The sequence below is a fragment of the Pangasianodon hypophthalmus genome, chromosome 20 (assembly GCF_027358585.1).
Source record: "Pangasianodon hypophthalmus isolate fPanHyp1 chromosome 20, fPanHyp1.pri, whole genome shotgun sequence".
Lineage (NCBI taxonomy): Eukaryota > Metazoa > Chordata > Actinopteri > Siluriformes > Pangasiidae > Pangasianodon > Pangasianodon hypophthalmus.
The window spans coordinates 14,367,147-14,393,514 of NC_069729.1; the positions used below are offsets into that span (position 1 = coordinate 14,367,147).

At 38.6% G+C, this 26,368-nt stretch overlaps 1 protein-coding gene and 1 long non-coding RNA gene across 5 annotated transcripts in view; one reads left to right on the top strand and one right to left on the bottom strand.

Moving 5' to 3' along the window:
* The window catches only part of asic1b (acid-sensing (proton-gated) ion channel 1b), a 302,609-nt gene that overhangs the window by 210,623 nt on the left and 65,618 nt on the right, over positions 1 to 26,368 (top strand). Inside the window, exon 1 of one of the 4 annotated variants that reach the window (XM_026932689.3) lies at positions 15,748 to 16,596. The exons of the other annotated variants lie outside the window; for them this stretch is intronic. Within the exon in view, the coding sequence (XP_026788490.3) occupies positions 16,012 to 16,596 (585 nt within the window). The 5' untranslated portion in view covers positions 15,748 to 16,011. Of the gene's footprint in view, positions 1 to 15,747; positions 16,597 to 26,368 lie in introns of those variants that run through there. 4 annotated transcript variants of the gene reach the window in all.
* The window catches only part of LOC128317110 (uncharacterized), a 40,500-nt gene continuing 32,848 nt past the window's right edge, over positions 18,717 to 26,368 (bottom strand). The window contains exon 3 of the long non-coding RNA XR_008300617.1: positions 18,717 to 25,614. This is a non-coding gene — a long non-coding RNA (uncharacterized LOC128317110). The remainder of the gene's footprint in view (positions 25,615 to 26,368) is intronic.

Consider the following 26,368-nt stretch of genomic DNA (forward strand, 5'->3'; position numbering starts at 1 on the left):
AACAGGGGCAAGGTCACAGCAAGGTCAAATGTCTGAAATAGTTTTTCTTCAATAGCTTCCTTCATGTTTGAAGTATATTTTAAGGGTAGTTGAGGCATACAAATTAGTAACAAGAAGGACAAGAAGGTCTTGTTGGTGGCAGAGGAATCGCTGCTGACATCACAGCTTTGAGTTCTACTTGTTTTATAGTGCTGTGAAATCTTACTGTGTTTTTATACCATTTTGAACTGAGCTTCCGTTTCCTGTTTCGACCTCCTGGTGTTGAGTCGTTTGCTGATTGTGGATTGTCCCTGGCTGATGTGGCCAGGCTGTGTTTTGAGCCCCGGTTTATACTTTGACTACAATTGTTGGATTTGGTCTAATATAGCAAAAGCTGAATTTATGCACTTGTGTCCTGCCTCTACTCACCCACTCACCACGTTATAAAGAGTTCTGGATTTAGCATTTTATTACCTACCTATTGCAACACTACAATAGAAATCAGTCCAGACAATCTCATACATATACTGAGACACAAATTGAAGAATCTGTATGTTGAAAGAGAGGAAAATTGTCTGTTGTGTAGTTTTTCTTTTCTTCACACGTTTGCACTCTCAGCAATGGAATCTGATCATGGCCTGATAAAGGCAGAGTGAATTTGGCAGAATGCAGTTTATCTTTTGGCTGTTTGTAGTGTTTGCATTTCATGTACAGTAAACAATCACTACCCACACAGTTCAATTTTAAATGAGCAATTTAATGTCACATAGTGAGTCAACATGTTTGCACTTTCACAGATTTATATCATTTCACCTAAGCCCACTCACATTGTAAAATTATGATTGATTAAGCCAAGGGTGAGGGGTGACTTACTGCTAATAACATTTATTACAGTTTTATTCATATCACATTCTAGCACAAGTGTCAACTATTTATACAATATTTATAATACAGATAACACTGATTCAAAACAGTGTCAAAAACTGGAAACCACTAAGCATGGAAAAACTTTCATGAATTCTTGAAAGAGTCCTTAAATAAAGTGCAACCAAGTGTTAAAAGTGACTGTTTAATTTATGAATTTATGATTATGTTAGTTTGTCCAGTGTTACTGTTGACCCTCAAATTAAAGAGTTGCACATTGAGCTCATATTCATTTAACTATTTGACTAATATATGTATATATATATATATTGGTGCAGAGGTTCAGCTGAAAATGAAAAACCAGAAACTGTTATTAGAATGAACCAAATGAAGCCTGGTTTCTTCTATTACCTTGCTGTTATGGGTGATGCTATCTGCTATTATGTGCTGTGGTGGAGTTACTGATCCCTGTGTCAACCCTGATATTAACTCTGCAATGAGAACAGTGCGTCTCATTAAAATGGATGCATTTTCTATTTCAATTTTCAAAATCTCGATCAGCAACAACTTTAATATAGAGAGAGAAACGCTGTTTGTGCAGAAGCATTGTTTGCTTTCGGTGATTGACATCATTTGCTCAGGTCGAGCTAAAACAGTTTTGTTAATTGTATTCCATCTGTGGGCCACTGAGCAGAACCCTGTGCTGTAATTCTCATTAAATTAGCTATGAGCTTCAAAGATAATCAACACAAGTGGAGGAGTCTCACTTTAATTGATTTTAATTGGCTTGTGTTGGTGATGTTTTTCTTTCCGCAGGCTTTCACTGAAGGTCAAAAAGGGCAGTGTTGCCATAACTGCAAAACCAGGCAGATATATTTAAGCATCATGGAGATTTTTAAACTGAAAATGGCTGACCTTCAGCTGTGAATGCTGCACTGAACAATGCTCCAGTGTTTGTTGGGTGTTTTAGAAGAACAGTGTATTGGTGCATGAAGCAGCATTTGTGGTAAAGGCTGAAAGACATGGAATAACACTCTCAACAAGAGAAACGAGCAGGTGTGGGTGATAATGCCAAAACTTTATTCAAATATAAATAAGATAAATGGAGATACACCACAAGTTACCCTTCTTACTTTATATAGAGATAGAGATAGAGTAAGACAAATTATGTATAATCTCACTGTCGGTATGTGAGTATGGTTCCTCTTAAGGTATCTTTCTCGTGTCATCTCTGAGAGATTTTCCTTGCCAGTGTCACCTCTGGCTTGCTCATTAGTGATCTAAACTTACATCTGGATTTCTGTAGAGCTGCTTTGTGACAGTGTCTATTGTTAAAAGCATTATACAAATCAAATTTAAGGGTGCAGTAGCATATAATTAATTGTGTACTGAGATAAGGTGTAATCTTTAATATGCAGCTAGTGCTCATTAATTTAGCAACCCTGTGCTCAGGAAGAAAAAAAAAAAAACGCCAAAAAAAACCCCAACTTTTCTTTTCACTGTGGTGGTACCCTTAAGGTCTCTTGTGTACCTTTAATATTTAATATTTTCCACCCTGGAAACATGGACATAGTCTACCTTGAACAAAAAGATTTAAGGTACATAAAAGGACCACAGTTTTTAGAGTAAAGTTTTAAAGGTACACTACATGCACATTACCCTTGAGGATACCATTCCAGTGGCATGAAAAAGTACAATTTAGTACCCTTATTTATGAGAGTGTATAAACTGCTGATTAGCTGAGTAGGAGGTCTGTTAGCAAGGTACTAGCAAAGATGGAGTCATTTGATTACTAGCATTAATGTATAAACCTTCTAAGGTTGACTTAGCTTAAGCTATAATATTTGTTAAATAATTGTATATGCTCCTGTAGAAGCCATAAGCAAGACTAAACTTTGAAAAAATACATTTATTTAGTAGTGTTTACAATTCATAATTCTTAAGTGAGACCACTGTTTTAGCCTGCAACTTCGCTAGCTAGCTAGAGCCCTAACTGTCATGTCATCTCCACTGTCATGGTGCAGTGTTTCACTCAATAGATGCACAATATGGCCAAAAGTATGTGGACACCTGACCATCACACCCATATGTGGGTCTTCTCCAAACTGTTGCCACAAAGTTGGAAGCACATAATTGAATAGAATGTCTCTGTATGCTGTAGCATTACAATTTCCCTTCTCTGGAACTAAGAGGTCCAAACATGTTCCAGCATAACAAAGCCCCTGTGCACAAAGCGAGGTCCAGGAAGACATGGTTTGCCAAGTTTGGTGTAGAAGAACTCTAGTGGCCTGCACAGCACCCTGACCTCAACCCCAATGAACACCTTTGGGATGAATCATAAGCGCTGACTGCTTCCCAGGCCTTCTCACCCAACACCTGACCTCACTAATGCTCTTGTAGCTGAATGAGCACAAATCCCCATAGCCATGCTCCAAAAGCTAGTGAAAAGCCTTCCAAGAAGAGTGGAGGTTATTATAACAGCAAAGGGGGACAAAATCTGGAATGTTCAGCAAACACATATGAGTGTAACTGGTCAAGTGTCCACATACTTTTGGCCATATAGTGCGTCTACTGAGAGAAATACCGCACCATCACAGCAACACTACAGTGCAGTTTGCTAGGGCTCTAGCAACAGTGGAACATGGAGAAACACAAAACTTAAAAGATATAATATAAAATATTATTCCAACATAAAACTGTAATATGTACAACAAAGATGAAATTAATATATACAAATTGGTTAATGTTGGACAAAATATGTTACGGCAAGCAGGTAGATAGTGGCAAGATACTGATTTGTTTGCATCATTTGCAATGCCTTTAGGGGCATTTTAAGTTTATTTCCCCATAAACCATAAGTGCAGTCTTATACCTTTTACCCATTTTTCCCATTAGAAGGCTGTAATTCATTTTATAGTTGGCTGTTTTCTCCTATGTCTATTGAATTGATAATTGAAACAAGTTGTTATTGGGGGAGAAAAGTAGGATATACGTAACTGTTCAAATGTAAAGACAAAATTATGACCCAGTATCACAAACACTGCATACTGTACATATTTGTTGGAATGAATTTTCTCCATGAAAACTCTCCAACACTATGTGTCTCCTCCCCTAGCTAGCTATACCTTACCTTCAAACAAAAGGAAGAGGAGAGGAGAGAGGAGTGAGGAGAGAGGGCATGGTGCCCGTTACAGACTGCTACAACTGGTAGTTAATCCAGTAAGACTTTTTCGGAGGCTCCCTCTTTGAAGCAGCTCTGACTCAGCCACGTCTTGGGAATAAGAGTGAATCTTAATGATTCAGAAAACAGGTGCGAGTAGCAATGGGATGTGACCTGAGGGCACAAAGCCAATTCCTTCCCACATCCACATGTCCCAGGTTTCAGATCAGAGCCTTACAATGGAGTCAACTGACCATGAAAGAGACAGATGAGGCAGAGGGAGGAAAAGAGGTGTCCCTATCTTAGGGATGTGCAATGAATTACAAGCATTGTAAAAGTTTTCTTTTTCTTAAGATCAAACTATAAAACTGATGTTGACTTTATTTTTTTTTTAATTGTCAGCATGGGTGAATGAGTTGGGGGGAGGGGGGGATGATAGAGTAAATAATCCACCTCATTCTTATACATTACACCTGTGACTGTGCTGTTGGAGGTGTTACAGGTCAGTGACATGGCTGAAAAATCTTAAATATTAGCCCCAGTGCACACAAAATCTAGGGAGGTGCTGTAATCAAATGTAATCACCTGACATAACTGTCACTCATAGGCTGCATGGATCTACAGTATGGGCTAGAAAGAAATTAGCCTGAGCTTCACTTCTTCATACCATTCTGTGTATTTTTATTTATGACCACTGGTGGTGCTCTTGTGCTTAGTTCTACAAAAATCCAGAATAATCTACTTTAAGACTTTATAGCTAAAGATTTATTAACTGCAAATAATCTAATGTGGATGCCACAAATGAAACTTAATATTGGTGTAACATTTTATTGGTGTCTTTTAACCCTTAACAGGCAATGTGCACCATGAGATACGTTCTCTTTGGCATCTCTTTGGCAAAGAGACCCCAGTCCCACCTCCTTGTCTTCAGTTGGCTCACAGGTCAACGCTCACCGGCGCAAAGAAAATAAAAATGCACAAGCACGTCTTTCACATCTCATACTTTTTCCCTTTCAGTGAATTGGATTTTCCTCCAGACAAATTTCATTTGTGGTTGGTCTGACCACTGCTCTAGCTGAGAGAGAGCAGAAAAGTGTTCAGGTGTCTCCTGTATTGCCGCAGCAAGCAAGGAGTCAAAAAATGATAAATGCTATGGCTAAACTGTAGATGTTGGCACCTCTGCTTAGTTGTGACATCTGATTTACAGTCAGATAGGTGGTTTTGTATAGGTTCTGTAGCTATTTATGAAGTTTGTGCGGCCATATTTCTCAAACCTCAAGGGAAACCATGGCAACTGTCAGTAATTCAGGAGTAGGGTATAAACTTGAGCAACACTCAAGGTTAGCTTGCTGTTTTTCCTTCTAAAAGCTTCTTATGTATGAAAATAGCTTTTTCATATCGACAGTAGAAACTGTTATGTTCTCTGACACTTGATGTATTATGGTATATGATGAAAAAGTGGATTGCCACTTTGAGGCTTAGATCTTATGAGAAAATGTGCGGATTTTCCATATATATTTAAGCTGAAAGTTTATTATAAGACATTTGTTTGTCAGTGTCTAGTGTATATTATGAATTTGAGAAGATATGGAATACTTATGTTTTACTAGCAATTCACTGTGATGCTCTCTCTCAGTTAGAAACCTTTCTATATGCGTTCACAGAACAATACAGCAACATTTCGCTCACGAAAGGGAGATTACTTGCGCACCCTGAGGGCACTGTGTGCCACTGATTGAAGGATGCATGAGTGCACTTGAAGCTTAAAAAAAACAGCCAAAAGACAAACTGAGATCCACTCGTTACGTGGTAAATGCCATGTCATATAACAATGCAGTCTGCAACAGCCATTAAACCCTTGTCAGAGTCATGGCAGATCAAAACTGATTGTGTCTGTACTCTGATTGTTTCCAGCATCTAACATGAAATCTATATCTTAAACAGATGAAAAAGATAAATCAGAGTAAGAGGCAGTAAGATTGGAAGTTATATCGTGAGAAATTGTTATATCATGATCATTATGCTATACCTGTATAGGTAAAGATGTTACAGCAATCTTTTAGCTAGTAAATTTACATGTCTCAGAAGAAGCGAGGGTTAGCACTAACCATATCGGATTTGTCAGCTAATATACCAAAGAAAAAACTGGATGATTGTCCTACAGACATTTTTTTTTCCATTTTGTCAGCGTATCTACTTCCAAGCATTTTAACAAAGCAAAGTTCACCATCTGGTATTACCAATTTTTCACTAAGCCTCTGAAGCATTGCATGACATTTTTTCACCAATTGTTGAATGACAAGAGTATAACAGAAAGTATATACTATTTACTAAGGAATAAACATTATAATGAATTATAATGTAATAATAAAGATCCCAATGGAATATCAGAACCAAATGAATGCTGGTTTACTTGTACACTCTGTGTGAGATTGGTAGCTGTTGTGTGATGGGGTAACAAGCTACTGGGTAGGAACTGGTAACTAATCTGGAAGAAAGAAAGTAGTTTTTTTAAAGATAGAATAAAAGAGCACTGAGGATGGTGGCTTTATAACTAAAAGTATAGAAACCTCTAAGTGATCTCTCTTGCTTCTAACAGAGAAATGTGTCATCAGATATGAACCTGGCATGTCTTTCAGTCAGGGACGAAGCAGAGTAATCCTTTCCTCAACAGCCGGCTCAGGACTCCACTATACGGGATGGATATGTTCATCTGCACTCGTCCAAATGGCTGAAAGCCAAATGGCTTCCCACACATTATAAGTGCACCACATCTAAAATGAAGAAATGGCTTCTATACACTTTATAGTGGGTTATATATGCAAGCCTTTTGGGAATTATGCATTCTGATTTTCATGTCTGATTTTACATTCTATAGCCGTATATCAGCATAAAGAAGCAAAAACAAACAAACAAAAAAAAAAGCTAAAGTTAGCACTTTGTAGATCCCCAATGGGAAATCGACATGCCACAGGAACATGGAATAAATCGAAATAAGGCAAGATGAAATAGAAATGCAGATTAAACAGTTTGGGTGGAAAACCCAGAACAGTGAGAAATAACATTCATTCATGCATTCATCTTCTGTAAGTGCTCGATCCTGGTAAAGGTCGCGACGGATCCAGACGCTATCCCAGGGCACACAGCAGAAATACACCCTAGATTGGATGCTAGTCCATCACTCATTCATACCTAGGGGTCAGTTCGCCTATCAGCATGTCTTTGGGAGGTGGGAGGAAAACAGAGAACCCACAGGAGACCCACAAAAAACATGGAGAGAACATGCAAAAGCATGCAGAGGATTGAACTGGGGACCCTGAAGCTGTGAGGTTGCATCTCTACCTGAAATGTACGTATGTTAGTATTGAAAATGTGATATGCAAGTGTTATTGCATCATAAAATACAAGAGCCAATCATGTTCCAGTATGCAAATCAAGACTAGACAAGACTGGTTTATCAGAGGAAGGAGTTAGATGTGGAGGTTGTTTCTAATTTGCATAGTCATTGAGTTTGTTTTCCTGATAAGGGGGAAAATGTAGGTGCATCTGTGACATTAAAGTGTTTGATATAGAGCTGAGAGATCTGAGAGTGTGTATACGGGTGTGTTTTGCGATATTTTGCGATCACTTGAAGGCTTGCAGTGGACCTCACACTCACTTATCATTGCTCCAATGAACACATGGAGAGAAATTTGTTTCAGCGTGCACAGATTGTCTTATTGTCTTCACAATACATGAAATATAGCCACAATGAACGGGGAATTCGAGCCAAATGAATCACATATACTTAAGAATGGATTTATAGCCTGAAACCTGACTCCAGAAAACATGTACTTCTTTCTTATGGATTGACAGAGCAGGTCATAAGCAAGACTTGTTTTTTTAATAAGCTCTACTGTATATCTGTTGTCATGTCATAATTAAGCACTTAGAAGACACCAGGTTGCCAGATTTGACTCTTTTCAACCCTCTTGCAGTGCGTGTGATGGATTGTTACTGAGCAGGTTGACATAATGAGGGCTGGTTTATTGCAAAAATTAATTTCAATATAAAAATCCGAAAATTTATTTACTCCACATTCTGAAACTGAAAAACTCACACTGAAACAAACTGAAGCTGATCTGTAGACAGCAGATGCACACTGCCACATTTCATCTGTCTTTAGGAACCTGGTGAGGCAGCACATTTATTTTTAGAAACTTCTGGTACGAAGAAGAAAATAGCAATATATATAAAGTATATATATATTGTTAAGCCTAGTCTCAGGATGATGTACAATATATTATGTTGGGAGAATATTATGTCTTTTGCTTGGTAGTTTTGAAAACACAAATAATAATAATAATAACAATAATAATAATAATAATAATAATTTACTAGCTTTATTATTTTTTAAAAGTTTGATTTTTTTTTACAGAAAATGTGTGGGAATAGAGAGACAGAACAAGGGAGGTTGGCCACTTTCTGGAAGTGTAGTCCATAAAAAAAATGTTATATATTCTACATATTCTAATAATCTACAATAACTATTTTTTTAAGGAAACATATACATCAGAGATGTGCAGTCTACAGCCAGCAACAGAGTCAAAAACTGATGAACAGTAGGAATATTTGATATTATCCAGTTTTAAACACTTCATATATTCAGGCATTAAGTACATGAGCGTTTGTTGAGAAGGGTACATGAGCACTAACAGGCAACATCTAACTTTACTTTTACATCATACCTTATATTACCTTGTATCAAACACAGTGACATATGAAGAGAAGCACACTGCGAGTAATGGTGTGGTGACAGTTTTGAGTTTGGGTTAAATAAGGCTGTGCATAATTTGAAATATATGCCTATGTAGATGCTTGTGTATTAAAGCTGTTATTGTTTAGTGGCTGCTTTCACATATGAGAACGTACACAGTGGTGCTTAGCTAGTTTAACACAGAGACAGATGCGAGACTACTACACGTAACATGCTACGTCTGTCTCCTGTTTGAATGTTTTTGTCCGAGCGCTGCCAACTTAGTCACTTTTTTCACTATATATTATGGCAACTTTTTAGACGCCATTAGTGACTTTATTTTTAAAAAGCGCCTATGGACAAATCTTCTGGCTTTTTCAGCAGATGTTAGCAACTGTCCTGCACTTGATACAGCTCTCCAACTCACATCACACTGCTGGTTATAAGAGTTGAGAGAGCAGGTTCAGTCATCTCAACACCAGTGTGTAAAGCCTGAATGTTAACTTTTGCAAACCATTGCTCCCAACAACCACTGATCACCAGTGTATCCCTACAATCAATCACTGATCACCAGTGTATCCCTACAATCAATCACTGATCACCAGTGTATCCCTACAACCAATCACTGATCACCAGTGTATCCCTACAACTAATCACTGATCACCAGTATATCCCTACAACCAATCACTGATCACCAGTGTATCCCTACAACCAATCACTGATCACCAGTGTATCCCTACAATCAATCACTGATCACCAGTGTATCCCTACAATCAATCACTGATCACCAGTGTATCCCTACAACCAATCACTGATCACCAGTGTATCCCTACAACTAATCACTGATCACCAGTATATCCCTACAACCAATCACTGATCACCAGTGTATCCCTACAACCAATCACTGATCACCAGTGTATCCCTGCAACAATCACTGATCACCAGTGTATCCCTACAACTAATCACTGATCACCAGTATATCCCTACAACCAATCACTGATCACCAGTGTATCCCTACAACCAATCACTGATCACCAGTGTATCCCTACAATCAATCACTGATCACCAGTGTATCCCTACAATCAATCACTGATCACCAGTGTATCCCTACAACCAAACACTGATCACCAGTGTATCCCTACAACAATCACTGATCACCAGTGTATCCCTACAACCAATCACTGATCACCAGTGTATCCCTACAATCAATCACTGATCACCAGTGTATCCCTACAATCAATCACTGATCACCAGTGTATCCCTACAACCAAACACTGATCACCAGTGTATCCCTACAACAATCACTGATCACCAGTGTATCCCTACAACCAATCACTGATCACCAGTGTATCCCTACAATCAATCACTGATCACCAGTATATCCCTACAACCAATCACTGATCACCAGTGTATCCCTACAATCAATCACTGATCACCAGTGTATCCCTACAACCAATCACTGATCACCAGTGTATCCCTACAATCAATCACTGATCACCAGTGTATCCCTACATTCAATCACTGATCACCAGTGTATCCCTACAACCAAACACTGATCACCATTGGTCTCAAAGACCAATGACCAATCACTGATAACCATTATTCCCAATGAACAACCATTGTTACCATTGTTCCCAAAGACCAATCACTGATCACCATTGTTCCCAAAGACCAATCACTGATCACCATTATTCACAACTCCTTCATGTCTATTTCTTAACTACTTATTACCACTGCTTCCTTTTGTCTGTGTTCTTAGAAATTATAATATTTTGTAAATAGGTAAATAGTTGGCTTGTGGTGCTATGACCAAAGGCTTCTTCTTTCTATAAGAAATAAGTTATAGTTGTATTTATACCACAGCACTATTGAATTATTGAACTGACTGGAGTGCATTATTTTTGAAGGAGTGCATTATTTTTGTAAAACACCATGGCTTGGACAGTGAGCTGTAACATGAATGACAGGTTTATATTAATGCGATCATTCTAATAAGTTACGTATACATGTTGTTTAATAAAGTAAACCGTATAATCATTGATGTAGTGATATTTTTTTTGCTAGGAGACATTTATATAACATTTATGGTAGGAGTCTCAAGTGTAAGCCTTTTGCAACAGTGAGAGTGCTTTGTAAAGTTTCCCAGCATGGAAAAGTCTTCAGGACAGAGGAGTCTGTACTTTCCAGTTTCTCCGTAAAATGACAAGTTGAGTTGTTAAGAGAGAGAGAGAGGGAGAGAGAGAGAGAGAGAGAGAGAGAGAGAGAGAATCAGGCTGAAGTGTACCTACAGTATATATGTGCTTCATAACGCATTCATAACCATTACATTAAGCTTTTATAAAACAGTGACAGATGCTTTATGAAAGGCTTATGTCAAAACTCGACAGGTGACAGTACAGGTTTTATGCAATATGTCACATCGGAGTGGAGAGAAAAGGGCATATGATAGGAATACGATGCCTCTGGAGGTCTGTCCCATTTATAAAACTTTTGTGAACTTAAGAAGCATATATGCCAACATTATGAAAGATTCTGATGCCCTTAAACTAAAGTGATAAGACATTTTCCATTCATTGCACTGTCATGAAGCACTATTCCTGTACAATGTATAGTTTCTGCAACTGCACTCACTTAAGAAGCATATATGCCAACATGATGAATGATTCTGATGCCCTTAAACTCAAGTGATAGAAAATTTTCATTTCATTACGCTGTCATGAAACACTATTTAATCACTATTTACATGCACTCAAACTGAAGTGATACATTTTGATGATGCATTCTTTATTTGTAAGAGTTGAATTTTACATCAGTTTTTAGTTTTGCATGCTTTAGTTTAGACAATGAAAATTAATTTTATAAAAATTATAAAAAAAATTATGGTAACAAACAGTCTTTGGGTCCATGGTGGTCTAGAGGCTAAGGATCCCGCACTCTCTCTGCTGAGGCTCAGGTTTGATTCCCAAGCAGGGAAGCAGCCCAGGTACTGGCAGTGTACTCCCAGTGCTGGCCCCAAGCCTGGATAAAATGGGAGGGTTGTGTCAGGAAGGGCATCCAGTGAAAAACCTATGCCAAATCAGACATGTGGACCAATGATCTGCTGTGATGACCCCTAATGGGAGCAGCCGAAAGAACAATATGATAATAAAAGGTCTTTAAAGGGAGAACAAAAAAAATTAAATTTAGTCCATTCATTTGAGCTCAGACTGTAGCTCACCTCTACTAGATTATGGCATAGCTGTAGAAAACAATTGCTCTGAGGCTATTGGGCAACATAAAAAAATCACACAAAGAAATTTTCTTACTTTCCCATTACAATTTCTCATTACCATTTTTACACTGCCTTCCTATTAAAGTTAACACAACACAATGTACATAATTATACCAGTCAAGGGTCAATCCCCCTCTAAAATGTTTAGACATTATGTTGGAGCACCATGGCATTTTCTAACAAGATTAAAATAAAATGAACTCACACAGGAACTGTTCTAAGAGAAAGCTTTACCAAATTAACAAAAAAATACCTTAATCCTCCCCTTTGCTTTTTTTCCCAGCAATTTCTGTTCTAATTTCTGCAGTCTGGGCTGTGCGGCACCTATCTGCGTACTCTGCCAGCTTCTCTGTTTTTTCATGCCATGGATGAAGGCTGGAAAACATCTGTGAGGAAACCATGCTACGCTCTGCAGTGGGTGCAGTGTGAGATATGGTGTTTCTGTCCACTCCCAGACGCTCTAAAGCCCTCTTCAATGAAGCTAATTTTTTGAAGTATATCAGAGCCTTCTTGTAAATATTTATAACACCTGTTACGGACTTCAATTCTGTATAACTTCTTGTCTAGTCCTTCTTTGTAAATTAATTTGTATGCCTCAAATAACCTTAAAGTATACATAAACAGGAAGGAAGCTGTTGAAGAAAAACCTTGCTGTGGTCTTGAACCTATTTGGATCAATTCCAAAATCTAATTGGTTCATCTGCTGTTCGCTAACGAGAATCTCAGCCAGATGCATGGACAGATAGACAACCCGAAAACATACTGCCTCCACCACCTGGTGGGGGAACATTTAACTAAACATTTAACTCATACACTATAATAAACAGAATACCTTAACGTCTGCCTGTAGTGTGTGACTACAGATATACTGTACATGGACGCAGTTGTACACAGTACCTTAACTCAGCACAACCGGCCTACTCACTCCTCATTTGTGGGTTGGAGTGAGGGGTTGATTTCTTTTCTCTTTTTTACCCTCGGTTTTCCAGCTGATGGTCCCTCCTCATCAGAGGAATAGAAGACAAAAGACCGAACTGACTCTGAATCTGAAGACATGTTGATCAAGGACAGGGCTGTGAAAAAAAAGAAAACTTCTAGAATAAACCATACCAAGAAGAGCCTACTGTAGTGCCTCTTAATCCTGCTCCTGGGGATCCACAGTACTTTAGTTTTCTGGCGTCTCCCTGATCTGACATGCCCACTCTACTACAACAAGCACTTCACAAATGACTTGATGAGCTAAAGCAGGTGTGTTCAAGAATACATCCCCATTCCCAGAAGTAGGACTAAAACAAAGATTTACTGTTCTAACAGTCTAAAAGTTTACTATGCATCTGGGCATGTAAGAAGTCCACTGAATGAGCATTTAATAGATATTTTCCTCCATGAAATGAGCATACGTGAGTGTGAGGGCTGGTGCCACTCTTGCAGCTGGCTCTGGAGGAAAGCTTTATCAGTCTGGAGTTCTTTCACTTTATCTTCTACATAGAAGCAGCAGTTTTTTTCTACTTGCGGCTGGACTTTCAATTTCTGCAAGATCGCAGTAGGTGACTCCAAGACCGCAATAGGTGACTCTAAAATATATAAGAAAAATGCCAAATACTGAAGCTCCATTACTAAACCGTAAGCTATATTGTATTGGGTTGTAACTGTGTTTTCTGAAGAATTAGTTTAAAACCTGACCAAAAAGCCACGTCACCTGGTTCCCTAGCTTTTTGCATGGTATATGTACTGAGTGACTGTACATATATGTAGCCTAGCCTTACAAATCTTTTGGCTTAGGCATTGACTGCTCTGAGTCTGTCAAGCTTGATCCAGTTGTAACGCTGGACTCCACATCTGACTGCAGTCAGGTGGTCATTTTCCCTTGAAGCTTGCGAGTTCTCATAGCTGTTCGCTGGCTTTAGAGGGATAAAATGCCATATTATGAACAGAAACTGGCACACCCTCCACTAGCCAAGTTGAAACCCAGTGTAGCCATCATACACAAATGCTATATGCTATATGATAGAAGAGCAGTGCAATAGCATGTAACGCCAGATAGCTGGCTGTCTGGCTACTAATAACTATCGAACTTACCAGGGTACTTGCCATTACACAGCCCGATGTTACAATGTGAGTAATACATCCACATTCAAAACCACCCGAACAATTAGCTACTAAATAGAAACGTTCGCTTTCTTTCCGTATTTGAGTGTTCTTGGTGCTAGCTTGTTATGTTACCAAGCTAGTATTCAGTTAGCTGGCAAACTACTGTAGATAAGCTAACTTTGCCCATTGCAGTAACTTGCAAAAGCAAGATAGTTATCTGAACTAGCTCTCCTTTCGCTCACCTACGAAGAAATCAAGAAAACAAACAATAAAAAACTCATAAAACAAAAAGCAATGACTAACTTGCAATACAATAGTGGAAATGGGTAAATGTTGTAAATACTTAAATTATTGTCTGATAGATCACGTCCTTGTGTCACATCTCCCTTTTACGTGATGACCTGTGGTGATCACATGACCCAGCACGTGGGACAGAACGAGATGCTGCCAGTAAACAATAGAAGAATCATTCATCATTCATAATGCTGGCATAAATCACTTAAGATTCAGATTACATGGGAATAGTGTTTCATGACAGTGTAATGAATAAAAAAATGTCCTATCACTTGAGTTTATGGGCATCAAAATCATTCATAATGTTGGCATATAAGCTTCTTTAGTTCACAAAAGTTTTATAAATGGGACAGACCTCCAGAGACATCATTTTCCTACTTAAATTAAGTAAACAGTTCAGAAAAGGTAAACTGACATATACTTAATTCAACACATTCCAAAGCTCATATGTTATCTATAGTACCTAACTGTCTATCTGGCCTTTTGTCTCCATTCCTATGAGATATTGCATAAAACTATAATGTCACATGACAAGATCTTTTTCTAAATTATATAATGCTGCTTAATAAAAGATTTATGTAATGTTTATGAATGTGTTATGAACTGGAGCCCTTTTCTCTCCACTCCTATGTGGCATATTGCATAAAACCTGTACTGTCACCTGTCGAGTTTTGACATAAGCCTTTCATAAAGCATCTGTCACTGTTTTATAAAAGCTTAATGTGTTATAAATAGTTATAACATAAATAGTTATGAATGTATTATGAAGCCCATATGTAGCTACCCTTCAAATAAAGTGGTACCGAGGCTGGTGAGGGCTCTCAGACGTTCCACAACATCAGATCTAACTATAAAGCCTAAAAATGTGCAACGTGTTGTTCATTAATAAAGTAAACATTGTAGTTTTTGGCAAATCACTGTGATATAAGCGGAATAACACACTCCGGACTGTGCTGTTATACAAAAATACTGCACCGCAAAGTGGATTATTTTCATACAACCCCATGGCCTGTCACGTGTCATTCCTTACATAATAATCTGTTATTTCTATTCTGATAAAACTCTATTCTGTTCTATTGTACACTTCTTCAGGAACTCTTCCTTCTTCCTATAACAACTTTTGATATGCATGATTTAATTCTATGCTAATTAGTCTGTGGCGTCATCTGGTGACTTCTACTGACTTTTTGAGCATACACTGGCTACTTCTCCCTGAAAAGAGTTGGCAGCACTGTGTTTCTCTCTGTTCATGTTCCACTTTCAGCACCTCAAGCACGACCAAAGTGTTTCAGACTGAAATTCACCTGAAGGGACGGTGATATAGAGAGTGTTTGATGATTGCCGCTGTAACGCACTCGGACACTCCTCTCCATCAGTGCAGCGCTGACGGCGAGGTGGAGCGCACGAGGTAACGCTCTTCATGTCGCGTGCAGTGCGTGATCGGAACGGCAAGTGACGGAGCAGCAGGGCGCGCGCGCTTTAACGGGCACCGCGCGCCCATGCGCCTCCGCCGCGCTCCGGGAAGGTGACTCAGACTCAGCGCTCTAGTTATTTATTTATTTTCCCAGGGACCTGAGCCGCGCGCTCACTCCGCGTCTTTCCGATTTGTTCTTCAAAATGTGCCTGAGTGAGACGGCGCCGAGGGAAAAGCGCGAGCGCAGCTCCGTGCGCGAGGCCAGCGAGCTCTTCCTGAAGCACACGACCTTCCACGGGCTCAGGCACGTCTTCCTCGGAGGCTCGTATCCGCGCCGCGCCGCTTGGCTCATCGCGTTCCTCGCCTCGCTCGCGCTCTTGGTCGCGTGGTCCTCCAACCGGGTGCGCTATTTGCTGTCGTCGCCCGTGCACACGAAGGCGCACGTGGTGTACGCCACGCGCCTCGTCTTCCCCGCGGTGACCATCTGCAACCGGAACCTGCTGCTGCCGCGGCGCATGAGCAAACCGGATATCTTTAGCGCGGGACGCTGGCTCGGGTTACTGGGGAAAAACCGGCAAGTGTCCGCGAGCGCAGCGGAGGCTCTGGGCGCGCGAGGGGATTCATCCACGCCGTTCCGCGCGCTGGACTTCAGTCGCTTTCTGCCTCCGCCGCGTGAAGCGCAGCCCTCCATGAGGCAGCTGCTGGACCGACTCGGGCATCAGCTCGAGGAAATGCTACTGTACTGCCGCTTTCAGGGCGAGCGCTGCGGCCCGCGCAACTTCAGCACCGTAAGAGTGTGTGTGTGTGTGTGTGTGTGTAATTTCACGAGTCTTCGTCTGTTGTTTGCGCTTTTGGTCGAGCCGCGCGCATGATTTTCAACAGGTATTTTGGCTTATGTTTTTTGCCAGATGCACAACAAAATCCCCAACGGTTTAATTCAAGACCTGCAGCTGAGCAACACTGTAGCATATGAGTTAATTCAGTATAAACAACAGAAAGGTTAAAGAAGTTGTTTGACAAAAGAAGCACAATTTCTCCAATACACTCCTGGGCAAAAAAATGGCCCAAGTCCAAAATGGCAAATATGAAGCTTTTAATGGTCTTAAGAACAAATCGTTGGTCAGAAAATGAGCAAGAATTAAACAAATGCACTCCTGAGAGCTCCTGTGCCACCATTTGCTGGTTTACTTTTGCTGCAGTGAACTGTTTGTTTGGGGAAAAACTAGAAACAGGGAAATTCACTTATACAGTCTTCTTGTACACAAAGGTAAAATCATCATAATGATTAAAATGTTTGATGTCAAATTCAAACTAACACATGTCTGGATGTACAAAATGTTCCCAAAATATCTTCTGGGATATTTTTTTTTTGGTGAAAGATTAGTCATTATTTGGTTATCTGCCACACCTGATGCAGCACATCAAGCCCACAAGGTTTAAACATTTAAAGAAATCAAAGAGAAAAGCTTCCCAAACTAACTCCCTTTATCTGTTTGTTCAATTCTTACTCATTTCCTGACCAATGATTTGTTTTGTACTGACCACAGTTTTGTACTGTATTCATGTAGTAATGAAAGTCTATCTCGCCTCAAATATTTTCCATAAATACATGTTCAGTCCTTCATGAATGTGTTCACCTGTTAAACTACAAAATCTCATTTTTAATATGATTTTCTAAAACAGCAGGGACAGACCATATTTACATTCAACATGGACTTTTATTATCATCCGCAGGGTTAAACTCATCATTAGAGTTCAGCCTTCAAACATTTGGAGGCTTGGCCCAGAGGGTTGGGTTATACACCCTCAGGGAAAAAAGGACTAAACTACAACTTCCCTTGTGCCTGGGACAGCACCCTTATGTTTGTACCTAGTATCATTCTCATGGAAATGTGGATGTAGTGTTCTTTAAAAAAAAAAAAGGATTTAAGATACATAATTGGGCTGTAATTTATCCTTTAGAGTAAAGTTTTAAAGGTACATTATATGCACATTTCTAAGGAAAAGATACACACTAAAGGTACAAAAGGTGTGTGCTTGAGGGTAACATCCCAGTAACAAGAAAAGGTACAGTTTAGTAACCTTTTGTTCTGAGAGCATCTGGATTAGTTCAGCAGTATAAAAATTAAAGAAATGGTGTGACAAAATATTTTCCACAAGTCCTTACCCCAGATGGACATGTTTGGTGTTCAGTTTTTGCCTCTTTAGTTTTGTACTCTGTCCAAGTAGTAATGGAAGTCTATCTGACCTAAAATCTTTTCCATAAAATACATAAATTCATACACTTGCTTCAAATGTTAAATTACGCTAACATGTTTTTTTGAACAAGAGCAAGGACAGACCATATTTAGAAATTTGAATTCAAAGTGGAATATTATAATCATCCACTTAACTAAATTTCCCCGTGCTATTACAGCTTTAAAATTTTGAACGCTTGAATGCTTGGAATTGTACTCACACTAAGGAAAAAAGTAATTCCAAGATGGCTGCCTTCATAACATTACAGTGTTCAGCTACTCAGTGAAGATTGTTCATGTAAGGAATAAAACACAACAGCACATCCCAAAGTGTTTAATCCTCTCATACCACAGCAATTTGCTGATGATTATGATTATAATGACACATTATACTTTTCTACCATGTATAGTTACATTTAATGTTGCGGAACGTCCAAAGAGACAATTTAGTTCTTGTTATCACTTACATCATTCCTTCACCAACATCTTTTCTCTCTCTCTCTCTCTCTCTCTCTCTCTCTCTCTCGAAGTTAAGACAAAACGCAGCTTATCATGTTACCAAGAAACTCCTCTGCACAAACTCCTCTGTTCCGAAGCCTTTCCCATAACAGTAACATACTGAAACTGGAGACTCCTTCCATAAATGTTTAATAAACATTCTCTTACAGAAAACTTCACTATATCAATTTTTACTCTTTCTTAAATAACAGCATTATATCTGTGTTAAATGGCAACCCTTTTTTTGTTAATTAACAACACTTCTAATTTATTTTTTTAGCCTTTAGGTTAGACAGAGCATCCGTCGTACAAACATGTGTCATATTAAGAGTCATTATTCTAGAAACATTAACATATTTTACATACTGTATGTAACATATACATTTGTAGATTACAGTAAGTCACACCGTTTCCTACACCACATCAGTAAGTTTGTGTAACCCCACTGAAGAATATATTGGATGAACGGTTGCTATAATTCACCAGTGAAATGTTCATTCAGTACTGCAAGAGTTTATTCAGCACTTGCTTTGTTAGATCAGCCAACAAGGTTGGATGCTTTTCAAGTTCATCCATCTGTGTAATATAGATGGCCGGAGCACAAATTAAATAGTTATAGGAACAAATACAGCGACATGTTTCACATCATTATAGCAGGGCTCTGCAGTGTGAGTGCCTTGCTTTAGTTTGGTCTTGGGAGAGCACACATGCAAGAGCAGAGTTTGACCTGTGCAGCCTGCCACTCTGATGTAACATTATTTATTTGATAAACAAAAGGTTATATTGGTTAGAATGTTTTTCAGGCAGTACTCTTTGCTCTGCCTTTCTCTCCATTTCACAGATCAGAATTCCCACTTAGCAGCTCTTCATACAGCTACTGAAAAATCATTTGCGTCTTCCATGACAGGCATTTTGTTACTGTAACATCCAGATTTGTTTAGCCAAGGTTAACAAAAGATAGATTTTTTGGCCAAAGCCGACTCTGTATTTGCGCCATAACTGCAAAAGTGCTCATCTTGGGCACACTTAGACGCATTCTCCCTGTATCTGCATGGTTTTTTCTTGATTCTGTGGTTTCCTCCCACCTCTCAAAAACATGATAGAAGGTGGATTGGCTAGGCTAAATTATTTATTCACTAAGTGTGATAAATGTGTGCATGGTGCCCTGGGATCCAGGGTGTGTACCCACCTCGTGCCCAGGGATGCTGGGATTGGCTCTGGATCCGGATCTGAAGACCAATGAATGAATGTGTTGAGTGGAAGACCTTTTTAATGTTAGTACTATTTCTGTTGAAATATCTAGCGTGGTCTGGTCCAAAACACAGGCTGGCAAATGTCAGTAAATGCAAAAAATAAATAAATGAATGACCAATACTAATGTGATGTTATAAACAAGTTGTTTCAATATATTTGCAGTAAGGCAATTTTAAAAAACTCTTCAAGCATCTTTTTTAAAGATGTGCACTTGGAATTTTCTTTATTATTTCTAATAATAAGGAAATGAAACAATTTCCAGCTAATGTTTGATGACACCTTCCAAAATTAATAAGTGTTTTTTCCAATTTAAATTCTTGCATGTAAAGCCTTCCATAGAACACGGGTTATTAGACTTTAGTAGTATTGTAAATAATCAACAGATGGTCGTAAGATATAGAAAAATCACACTGTATGATTTTTATTCAACAGCTAATGCTTAAGCAATAATCATAAAGTTATTAAGTAAGTCACTAAATATTGGTAAGCAGTAATATGTTGATATAAAAAGTTTGTTTGTCAGACTAAAAACAGTGAAAATACAAAACAAATTCTTTGCAGATTGTAACTTTTTACTCTCACTGGTTGGGGTTTTTAATGCTTCACTGCCATTTTCATTACATTTCCATTAACGGAAATATTCTGGTGCTCAGCATGAATCATAGTTTTAAATTTTTTCCCACCTCAGACCTCTCTCCCGCTCTCAGCCACATGCATGCACACGCATCCCAATACTCATTTTTCATACTACATAATTCAATTATGGGATAATTCAAAAGTGCAAAGCCTTTGCATAGTTGAAACGAGATCAACTGCCTTGTGGATTGCTGGTGTCTCTGAGGGGCCTTTGCACAGATTGTCTCATTTAAATTGCCTGTACCTTGCACTATCAGTGCTGAGACTGTGGCTCAGTTGAGCTTGAAGGAAACATCATAATTACTGCGCTGAAGCGCACGCCCCATGTTTAATTCATTTCCATTTTCATGATGTTCCCTACTACCTTTAGCAGCATTGCCCTTTCCACTCTATGCAAAGTTACAAGCAACTGTTGTAACAATTTTAGCTTGTTGTTTGAAGAAGGATTTTTTTTGTCCACGCTATATGCAATTACATGTACTCATTTGGCAGAAGCTTTAATGCAAAACACATTACAGCTGAGGTAGAATCCAGTCCAGTCCAGGCGTGGTGCTGGGGTGGAGGTCAGGTGCTCAGTGTGTGGTCACATTTCTGGTTACTAACACAGAGTATTAAACCTAAACATGTGATTGTTTTTTCATCAGGTTGATGTTGGTTTTGTGGGCCATAATATACAGCACAAACGTCACCAGGAATTTTTCCCCATCACATTTTCCCCATTTGCATCACAGTTCCCATGGCGATGAAGACCACGTGTTTGAGTTTGTTTTGGTTTTCTGTTCCATTTCTGCACAGCCTCTGTCCTGTCATTGGTTTGTTACCTGCATTTGAGCTACACCTTCTTGTTCGTCTTCTTGTTTGTCTTTTGTTAGCAACAAGTGTGATGAGTGATGGATATTTAGCTCCTTGAAACAGCAAACTGTATAGTGAACATTATAGATTTAGCAAGCAAGCATGTGTGTATGTCCATTGATCTAAAGTAAATATCTGCATATTCAGCATAACTCATTTAAAGTTAAGAAGTGATAGTTTGTTTACTGTTCATGCTGTGAGCAGCCATGTTGATTTGACATCACTTGCTGAACTCAGGGGTTGAGGAGACTCTCCCAAGTTCCAGAATATTATTTTTCCCACCACAGTTTCCCCATTCACGTCATAGTTCATATGGTGATGGTTGATTTTTTTTTTGGTTTTCTGTTCCAGTTCTGTCTCGCTTTGTTACCTGATTGTGTCCACCTGTTCTGTGTTACTCTTTGATTAGTTTGTCTGTGTATACCCTGCTATAATTAGGTAGGTTTTCACATGTTGAGTTAAACAGTCCTGATTCTTTGCACGTGCACTGTTGTGTTTAGTTCTGCTTGAGTAGCATTGGAGGCTGGGAGTCCCAAACAGAAAGGTGTAAATCAAGTGTCCTCTTCAAAATATTAGGCCACACCCAATATGACGGTTTTCTGAGTAGTTAACAGTGAATTTAGCAGATGTTTGAGCAGTGTTTTGTCATTTTTCTATCTTATTGTCATGTTATGCCGGAATCAGTGCTTGACTATGTTTTTCATCAGCCACTGCACCTCACACGATCATGTCCCATGACTGCCTGCACTGGTGCCACATTTATACTAATGAGCACTAGTATTTAAGTCACATCTTGCACCACACTTATTGTCTAGCTTTTGTCTTCCGTTGCTGTTAAGTGGTTTCATTATGTTCTTTATGTTCCATTTATGGTTCTCTGCCTCAAAATCCTAGTTCATGTTTTTCTGTGTCTAAGTTTATGTTGTCTGTGTTGTTAGTTTTCTCATTAAAACTCTAATCTGCACATGCATCCGCCTTCGCCTCCATTACATGAGACTTATTTGAATGTTCAAACTATTTATTCAAACATTTTAAAATATTTTACACAATTTTTTTACACAATTTGTTTTACAAGAAGCATTAAGCATTAAGCACAAGATCTGCAATTAAGCATCCGGTCTGTTTTGATATATTTGTTATACGGTATTACACCATAATGCTGTTGAAGTCTTGATTTTGATTGGTCCGAAGGTGTTGATTAATTTCTATAACAGCAACTCAGACAGTAACCAACTGTAATTCAAAGCACAGATTTATATTATTAGTTAGTTCATTCTAATATTTTATTTTTCCTATAGTAACAGCTAATTGACATGGACTTAGTGGTTGTTCTACATAATCTAGGTCTAATAAACATATTTTAAAAATGTGTTATTTAACAAAGAAAAACATATAATTTGTTCATATAGTGAAGTTTTCTGTCAGAAGATGTTTATTTAACATTATTGAAGTGGTGTCCAGTGACAAACATGTGTAACAGTCAGTAATCTTTCTGTCATGGTGGAGTCTTCAGGACAGAGAACATTGCACTTTCTGGTTTCGCTCTAACCTGAAAAACTGCCCTTTTTTTTTTTTTTTTTGTCTTAAAAAATTCAAGAGAAAAGTGGGAACAACTGTTGGGAATGACTGTATACCTACTATAACATAAGTTTTCCAGACACCCCACAGCATTAAATGTTAAACATTAAGCTATATTAGTCTATATTAAACATTAAACTATATACTGATAAAAAAAGACACATCATTCATTAATAAATAAAACATTTTAATCATTGGCAAATTACTGTTGTATAAGAGGAATAAAACACTTGGGGACATACTGTTATAGTAAAGTACTTAAATTCAGGCTTTGCGTCAGTCCACATCACCCCACTTTGTCGTTGATTATTTTCCTATATATAAAACAGCATGTCCCCATGTTTTATTCCTTACATATAGTACAATTAAATGTGGATTATAAGGCTTCTATTATCTAAAGTAATTAGCTATTACACAGAATGGAGAGCAGTACTGCATTTAAGCATCTCTGGATAATTACATCATTGATAATTCTGGTCACATGTACGTAAGATTTAGAGCTTTAGATGGAATGAATGGCGTCTTAATCATTTTATGTGGACTTCTCATGGCACAGTATAAAGCTTCTTTGCTGTCATAGGGCTGTGATTCACTGCCTGCAGATGAATGCGGTTAGCATAAAGACTGTACCCATTGCAGGAATAAGTAATACAACCTTGTGTGAAAGTTCTCTCTTAAAAAGTACTAAGACATGGAGTCCACAGGGATCAATTTATCCACTGATACGCCTCTAATTCGTTATTTCTGAAGAGACCAGAGTCCTGCAGATGGCTTTTACAAGGAGCTAATATCTAAAGTAGCAGAATAATTGGCACTGTAGACTTTGCATTGATTTTAAATGATTAAAAGTGCATTCCTAAGCATTTCTGCCATCGTGATTATGAGCTCTGATTGGCTTCATTACCCCTGGCAGGAAGGGGACATAAACGTATTGTTATTATTCATATAACTGTATTTATCACAGTCTTTCATTTTATGGCTTAAGGCATGGTCCCTAGTCGTGTGTATGCAAGCTGTATCTCTTTTTCTGGCACACTGTCTATGAATTTAATGCCCATCTTGCTGTTTAGTGCCATTACTGCTCATTCATTACTATCATATACTGCCCTTGAGACTGAAGTGGGTATGCAGAGGGGCAAACAAGTTAAAGGAGGACAGAAATGGCATTAAAAATTGCATCATTTCACTAAAGCAGGAGACTGTGCACTATATGGCTAAAAATGTGTGGATACCTGGCCATCACACTCGTATATGCCTGTTGAACATCCCATTCCAGATTTAGTCCCTTCTTTGCTGTTATAATAACCTCCAATCTTCTGTGAAGGCTTTCCACTAGATTTTGGAATGTAGCTGTGGAGATTTGTGCTCATTCAGCCACAAGAGCATTAGTGAGGTCAGGAAAGATGCGAGAGGACCTAGCGCACAGTCGGCTTTCAAGTTTATTCTGAAAGTGTTCAGTGGGGTTGAATGGGGCTCTGTGCAGGCCACTCGAGTTCTTCCACTCCAACCTTGGCAGACCATGTCATCATGGAGCTCACTTTATGCACAGAGACATTGTCATACTGGAATAGGTTTGGGTCTCTTAGTTCCATTGAGAGGAAATCTTAATGCTGCAGCATACAATGACATTCCAGTGTGCTTCAAACTTTGTGGCAACAGTTTGGGGAAGAACCACATATAATGGTTCTTGATGGTCAGGTGTCCACATACTTTTGGCCATATAGTGCATGTTTCATAAGTAATGCTGCTGGTGGAAGTCTGTAGTAATTATGATTCGTTTGTACGGGATAAGTGATCTTTGTATAAATCGTATATATAGGAGTGTCTTCACAATTCTGTGCATACTACATACACCTCATTTTAAATACGCAATTCATTATTGTTGATTCATTAAGTGCTTGTTGTAGTGTGAGTGATCAACAATAGGTCACATGACCATAACATGTACAGTAGGTTATACAGGTGCTGAGAACTCGATAACTTACCGTCCCTTGGAAGCGTCGCTCCTCTGACAAGTCCTTTTCAAATCTGTGTTTTAAACTCAGTTTGGTTTCAGTTTGGTTTTAGCATGAGACAATAGAAAAGAGTGAAAGCTTCCTGGAGTGTCTTTATGCAAAACTCTTTTTCCACAAGATACGAAGTAATGACATTTCCATAAAATCGTTACATTGTCAGTATTTATCATGCACTGAGACAAAAAAAAAAAAAGACATAAAATGTACTTTACTCAGTATTGTGAAAACATTAGGTCTAGTTATTCTTTTCAGCAGGTATTATCTTTTAAATAACAATATTGCAACATCAGAAGCCATGGTGAAACATAAGACAGAATTTCTGATGTGAAAACATGATATTGGAACATCAATCTGTGCAACCTAAGTGATTTTATTGTAGTCATTGTGACTAGTCAGCAGTCATTGTGGCTCAGAGCCAATTCAGTGAATTAAGAGAGAGAAGGAGGATAAGGAAAGGTAGTGTCGTAGAGATGGGAGTTGGCTCTTTCCCACCATCATGACATTGACAAATGAATAGTGCACCTTTCGCCTTGTGAGACTATCCCACCACATTGCTCGCCATTACATCATTGAGTCCTCTGTCAGAAATATCTGTGACTCCCAGCACTCTGCCTGTCAATAGCGTCACTGCCATCGATTTCTTCATGATGAAACCATCACTGAGCATAACAGGGTCCCTCCGGGCCATCTTTGTTCCTGTATCGATTTCCTCAGAGCCGTCTTGTACCCCTCCAAGCTGAAAGAATACGAAGAACATAGTGTGTTTGTCAGACTAGAGAAGAAACAGCACAAGCAGCTTGCAAAGAAAAAAAGGAGGAAATGAAGACAGATTGTGGACAAAGAGATAATGTTGTGTCAAGGCTGAACTGCAGACTGTTAAAACTCTGTGGTACCTATTCGGTGAAAGTAAAAATGCTATGACTCCATAAAGCAGACTTTATATCAGTCTTGGGATCATGTACAAAAGCCAAAATAAATATATATGTATTTCATCTTCCATCACTTTCCATTGAATTTGGGTATGTTACTGACCCACATGAAGAATAGACATCATCTGAGAAAATAATGTTTTTATTGTTCCAAAAAGCAGAGGAGCTCAAAGCTGTCCTGTCAGTGATGCAAGTGATATAACAGATGTACTAAAAACCCCCAAAATTGTCATCTATCATTATTATTATTTGCATGGCTGGACAAATTCATTTTTCCTTGAAAGACCTGTCTCGTCAATTTTGCTGTTATGTTTACAATAATTTGACTCTTCAATTCCAAACCAATTTAGAAGGCAGAATCAAATCCCTTCAAATTAATGCATGAATATGATGAGAAAGCAAAGTAATAACAGGACAAGGGCAGGACTAAACCACTAAAACAAAAAACAAAAAGAAAAACTAGGATGCAGAGCACTTGCTGCTGTTTCAGTGGGGTACACTGCAAAATGAGGAGGTTGAGATCACAACTAAGAAGCCTGTTGTGGAATTTGGATTCACAAC